Raw genomic sequence first — 6,075 nt, forward strand, 5'->3', positions numbered from 1 at the left:
TTCATCAACTCGGGAATAAAACAATTAAATATGTTTATATATTTTTAATATATATATTTGATTTATATATACATTTTTAATACATATATCTGATTTAATATTTATAAGTATGCAGCATAAACTGCAGAATATGTATTGGGCGATTCATGAATCTGCAGAACTAATGCATGATCTGCTTGCACATCCTGGCTTTCTTTTGAAGTAAATTTGATTTGTTTGGCAAATTATGAACTCTTTTTTCATAATTTGACAAATTATGAATTCTTTTTCCAACTTTAACAAATTATAATTGCATTTTGCAAAAGAAAACGCCTACCGCATGGGGTTGCAGCGCATGACCCACGGCATCGAGCCGAAGCCGATTTCTTTGTACTGCTCGGGCACCTGCGTGCAAAAGAGCAGAGTTTTCAGTTTTCTGTTTTTAAATTGATAAATAAATTCCGAAATAAACCAAAATAAACAAATTAAATCAAAACAAACACAAATTAAATCGAAATAAACACAAATGACGCATGCATCGCACAGATTCAGCAGCGCGCAGCACATGCATGCCAGCCCGCCGCCGGGGGTTGGAGCTAGGGTTTAGGGTTTAGGGTTTAGGGTTTGCTGGGGTCCCTGAACGCCGCTTTTTCTCGCCGCACATCCTTCGCATCCACGCAAAGAGACCCGACTTGTCGGTAGTCTCGAAAGTCCTTCCAAGCTGCCACTTGGGCTTGCAAAATGCCTCCAAGTGGAGAATCCAATTCCCCTCTTTGGGCCAACAGCGGCGCGTAGAGGCCCCAAGGCTCGTAGCCGGGCTTCAGGTCGTCCGACGGCACTTTCGCGTACAAGTACGGCAGGTAAGAAGTGTCTGCAGCAGCAGCAGCAGCAGCAGCAGCAGCAGCAGCAGCAACAGCAGCAGCAGCAGATAAAGACCAGCAGAAAGCTGCAAAGACCTCACGCAAACACTGGAAGTTTTATTTTATCTCTTTCACTGCATTCATGCTGATAATAAATAAATATATATATTGAGTAGATGCATACAATATATCTACTCAGTATTTATATATTTATATATGTATATATATATATATATATTATCTATATTTTATACATATATTTAAAGTATTTAAATATGCATTTATGCATGCATGCATTTGCATGCGATCTGTCGCGTTGGCGCTTCGGTACTGGCTCAGTGGAACTGTTTGCTGCTGCTTGCTGCTGCTTGCTGCTGCCTGCTGCTTATTGCTGCTGCCTGTAGCTGCTTGCTGCTGCTTGCTGCTGCCTGTAGCTACCTGCCGCTGCTTGCTGCTGCCTGCTGCTGCTTGCTGCTGCTGCTGCTGCTGCTGCTGCTGCTGCAGCAAACGGGAACAAACCTGAAAGGTGCCAGCCCCCGTGGAGGTAGCGGTGGGGTGTCAGTGAAGAGGGGCAGTGTCGGGTGTACGCGTGGCTTTCGTAGACGAAGTCGGTTTTGGTCTCGAGGTGTCGGATGGACTTGTACGGCTGCGCGAAACGGCGGAAAGCTCGCAATAAAAGCGAAAAATGGCATTTAATTGAACTTAATTTTAAAAATTAAATCATTTTAGATGCAAATAAAACTCAAAAAGCAGCAGATCGCGCAGAACCCGCCTCGCGGCTGAGAGGCTTCGGTGCAGCATCTGCTGCTGCGCGCTGCAGCTTTACTTCGCGTGTCAGTGACCAAATGCAAACAAATTGAATTAAATTTTATCTTTTTATTTATTTTTATTTGGCATTTCCCAATTAGTGGCGAAATATAAACGGATTTAACTTCTTCTTTCCGCCGCTGCTGCTGCTGCTGCTGCAGCTGCTGCTGCTGCTGCTGCAGCCCACCACTGTGTCCACCAGAGGCCCTATTGCATGCGGAAAAGGAGTTTCTTTTATTCCCGACATCTTTTTGAAGTCCTTTAATGCCATTGCGTCCACTCTTCCCGGATAATGCACCAAAACCCAGCCAAACTGCTTCTGCGGCAGCGGCTCGCAGTACTTCAAGTGCCGCAGCCGATCCCCTGCAGCAGCAGCAGCAGCAGCAGCAGCAGCAGCGGCAGCAGCAGCAGCAACGCTGATGCGTGCACGGTGCTTGCGAAAGAAGCTGTCGAGGGTAAGTCGTATTTATTTATTGCATGCAAATATATGCATGTGTTGTGGAGCATTTAAATAAAAGATTGTCTTGTAAATGAAAACAAAAAAACTGCTGCAAAGAGAGCAAACACTTTGATTTTATAAACAGATAAGAATTTAAAAACTAAAGATAGTTTTATATTTCATAACAATAACATTCAAATAAGACTTGAACTTAAAGACAAAAGAGGAAATAACATATTTACAATTAAAAAATAAAAGGAAGTGAAAAGGAGGCGCATGCAAACAAATGGAGATAAACAAAGCGAAAAAGAAATGCTGCAATTATTAAAAGTGCAGAATTGAAATACATTTGAAGAGCTGCGGAGAAAAGAACAGCAAGTGGCGAAAAGAAGAAAACAAACAAACAAAAATGAAAAACGCATGCAGACTTGCATGCGCATGCAGACTTGCATGCGCATGCAGACTTGCATGCGCATGCAGATTTGCATGCGCATGCAGCTTGCATGCATGCATGCAGAGAGCGCAAAAAAGGGCTTGAGGAGCTGCTGCGAAGCCGCGAAAGCGGCGCTGCATGCAGCAGCAAAGGCGGCCTCAAGTGGCCCGCAAAGGGGCCTCTGAGAGCAGAAAAAGTGCAGCAAAAAGGCAGCAAAAAGGCAGCAAAGAGGCAGCAAAAAGGCAGCAAAGAGGCAGCAAAAAGGAGACTTGCCCATGACGATTTCGTCGACGTCGCTGACGAGAATGAGGTCTTCGTCCTGCAGAAAGCCCGGGGCCAGCCCCGGGCCGCCGCGGGCGTTCAGCCGCGCCAGCAAGTGCAGCAAAGAGTCTCTTTGGAACATTTCATATTCCCAGCAGAAGTCCTGGTCCGCGAGGAGCCGCTGGCTGCAGCGGCGGGCCAGCGGCAGCGAAGCTGCGAAGGGCTGCACCAAGTGGATTATTTTGTCTTCGAAAGCTGCAAATCTTTTGCGATTTCGCTCGAAAAAAAGCGGCTTCGAAAACACCCCCAGCGTGTGCTGCGGCGCCTCCGCCACCACGAAGTAGTCCGCCGTGTGCTGCAGCTCGTGCCACCGGATTTCCAGCAGGTCCAAGTCGTAGCTGCGCGCAAAACCCCAAAATTAAGGACATTTCGAACCCAAAAAGGATAATTTAAACTCAAAAAAGACTATTTACACTCAAAAAGGATAATTCAAACTCAAAAACGCCGAAATTCCGCAGCTTTCCGCCCTTTTTCCGTTCAGATCCGCAGCTTTCCCTCCGCGCCGCGGGGTGTACAGACACCCGGCAGTTCAACTTCTTCGCGCGAGCTCCGCAAACGCGCGAAAACTTTTAAATTCAGATTTGACTTTAACTTTAATTTAAATTCAGATTTATTTCAACTTGAATTTAAATTCAGATTTACTTCAACTTGAATTCAAATTCAGATTTGACTTCAACTTGAATTTAAATTCAGATTTACTTCAACTTGAATTTAAATTCAGATTTCCTTCAACTTGAATTTAAATTCAGATTTATTTCAACTTGAATTTAAATTGAAGTTTTTTGCAACTTGCCCCAAAATCACGGCGTCGACGATTTTCACCGGCTTAGGCCGCGGCTTCCCCGAAAAGAAGCCGCGGTGAACTTCGCGGGCGGCTTCGCAGTAGTCGTCGACCAGCACGTAATTGTCGTGCTCTTCAGGAAGAGAATAAAGCCCCGACTCCCCTTTTCCTTGCTTCTCAGCTGCAGCACCTGCTGCAGCACCTGCTGCAGCACCTGCTGCAGCACCTGCTGCAGCACCTGCTGCTGCATCTGCTGCTGCCCCTGCTGCAGCACCTGCTGCAGCACCTGCTGCTGCGCCTGCTGCAGCACCTGCGGCATCGCCCGCTGCAGCACTTCCTGCAGCACCTGCCGCAGCAGCACTTCCTGCAGCGCCTGCTGCAGCACCTGCAGCAGCAGCAGCAGCAGCAGCAGCAGCAGGGGTGGCGGCTTGCTTGCTGCGGGCCTGCCACTGCTCGCGCTGCAGCGGCTGCACCCAGTAGCTCCTGGGGGCCCCGCAAGAAGGCTCGAGGGCCGCGGGCGGCTGCAGCTCCAAGTAAGGACTCATGAGGGCCAGCAGGGCGTTGGCGTCTTGGCGAAAAAACTGGTGCATGAAGTGGTCCACTGGTCTCCAAATGGTCAGCAGCTTCCGCAGGTACTCGGGGAAGTGGTACTGCCACCGCGCGCGGGCCCACCACCGCTGCAGCCGCAGCGGCAGCAGCTGCAGCGCCAGCTGCAGCGGCGGGCAGCAGCAGCCGCCGCTGCTGCTGCTGCTGCTGCTGCTGCTGCTGCTTGGGTCCGGGTCTTTTTCTTCGAAGCCCCAGCAGATCCGCTGCGGGTCGCCCAGGAAGCGCGAGGGCAGCAGCAGCTGCGTGTGCACGCCCAGGGCCTGCAGCAAGTTTTCTTTTTGCTGCTGCAGTTCGGCGGCGTTTTGCTGCAGCAGCGGGGGCTGCAGCAGCCCCTTGCTGCGGCACTGGGAGTAAATGAAAGCAGCAGTCAGCATTTCCCGAGTTAAGTCCACTCCGGGGACTTCCGAAAGGCCAGCAAGTCCAGAAACGAAGTCCGAAGCCTCCAGCTGCTGCGCCTGCTGCTGCAGCAGCAGCTGCTGCGCTGCGCTGCTGCGCGCGAAGCGCTGCGCCCAGTGTACGTACACCTGGAGCGGCTCCGCGTCGCCCACGGCCTGCAGCGCCGCCCGCAGCTGCTGCTGCTGCTGCAGCAGCTCGCGGGCCTGCTGCAGCACCAGGGAGGGCGGCCGCAGCAACTCCGGGCTGCTGCAGAGGGCCTCCCCCACTTCGTAGCTGAACAGCCCGTAGCTGCTTTCGAAAAATCTGTTCTGCAAAGAGTGTCCGAGCGGCGAACTCCAGTGCACCAGCAGCAGCTGCGCCGCGAGGTGTACAGACACCAGAAGCGGCAGGTACAGCAGCGCCCACCGCCGCCACCGCAGCTGCAGCACTCCCCCCAAGTGCGCCATTTTGAACTCTCCAAGTCCCTCTGAAGCAGTTAGCTGCTGCCAGCGCCCGCGGGGCTGCTGCTGCTGCTGCTGCTGCTGCTGCTGCTGCAGCGCAGCGCGGGAGATCGGGGGCTAGCAGCTTCCATAAGGTGGCCTGCAGCCGCGGCAGCCCCCAGCCCCCAACTCTCCGAACTTCCGGATCTTCAGACTCCTAATTGCATTTGAAGACTCTAAAATCCAAAGTCCAGATATTTAAATGGAATTGTCAAAAGTTTACCAATTCTGACCGCCGCTTCCGCTTTCAAGGCTCTGCTGGGTCTGCGCGAGACGGAGTGGAGTGCCTGGCTCTACAATTGGCCTTCGTCGTCACCCCTCGAGGCTTAATCGGGCGAAAGACATGAATAATATTAAATATCTTAAGACAGGAATAATATTGAATATCTTAAGGCCTAAGGCACAGCTGGATAGCGCAGAATCATAAACGGGAACTCGCGCCGGGCAAAGGGCTGGACGCGAGGCCGGTGCCGCAACTCAGACATTGACCCTTCTATTATTCTGGGTTTCCTGAGCCTTACAATAATATGAACTCAACTGTACAAGATTGTTTTGTTGTTGAAGTCTTTGATCAATAATATATTGCTTTCATTCAAGTCAGACTTGTCCGAGAATATACGTAGTGACAGTGTAGTCGCCGACTCACTACACCTGTGCACTACACTGAGTGTACGTACACCGCAGCACCGGCGCGGGCTCTCCGTGGAACAACTTCTCCTTGTTCATTTTTATTGTTCTTTAGGGTAATTTTCACGATATTTAATTTTAATATTTCATTTTTGCAGTGAAACTGCAAGTCTAGGCCGCGCTTACCCCGCAGTTGAGTCGGTGGTGGCCTCCGCCAAGGGGGGCGGCGCATGTGCAGCGCTGGACACTACGAGGGGTTGCAGAACTCCTACGAAATACCGGAAAAGATAAATTTAAATGCAAATTAAATTTAATTTCGAATTTGATGTTTCAAATCAAAGGCGTTT

The 6,075-nt window shown here is 50.4% G+C and overlaps 1 protein-coding gene across 1 annotated transcript; it reads right to left on the minus strand.

Annotated features, from left to right (window-relative positions):
• Positions 1 to 312: 312 nt before the first annotated feature.
• Positions 313 to 5,068, minus strand: ENH_00081040 (hypothetical protein, conserved; the record flags this gene model as incomplete). Its single annotated transcript, XM_013583302.1, has 5 exons — positions 313 to 384; positions 642 to 850; positions 1,359 to 1,485; positions 1,834 to 2,009; positions 3,601 to 5,068. 5 exons carry the CDS (start codon positions 5,066 to 5,068, stop codon positions 313 to 315), a joined length of 2,052 nt encoding a protein of 683 aa, XP_013438756.1.
• Between the last annotated feature and the right edge of the window lie 1,007 nt (positions 5,069 to 6,075).

The sequence above is a fragment of the Eimeria necatrix genome, genomic scaffold (assembly GCF_000499385.1).
Source record: "Eimeria necatrix Houghton genomic scaffold, Enh_scaff887, whole genome shotgun sequence".
Taxonomy (NCBI): Eukaryota; Apicomplexa; class Conoidasida; order Eucoccidiorida; family Eimeriidae; genus Eimeria; species Eimeria necatrix.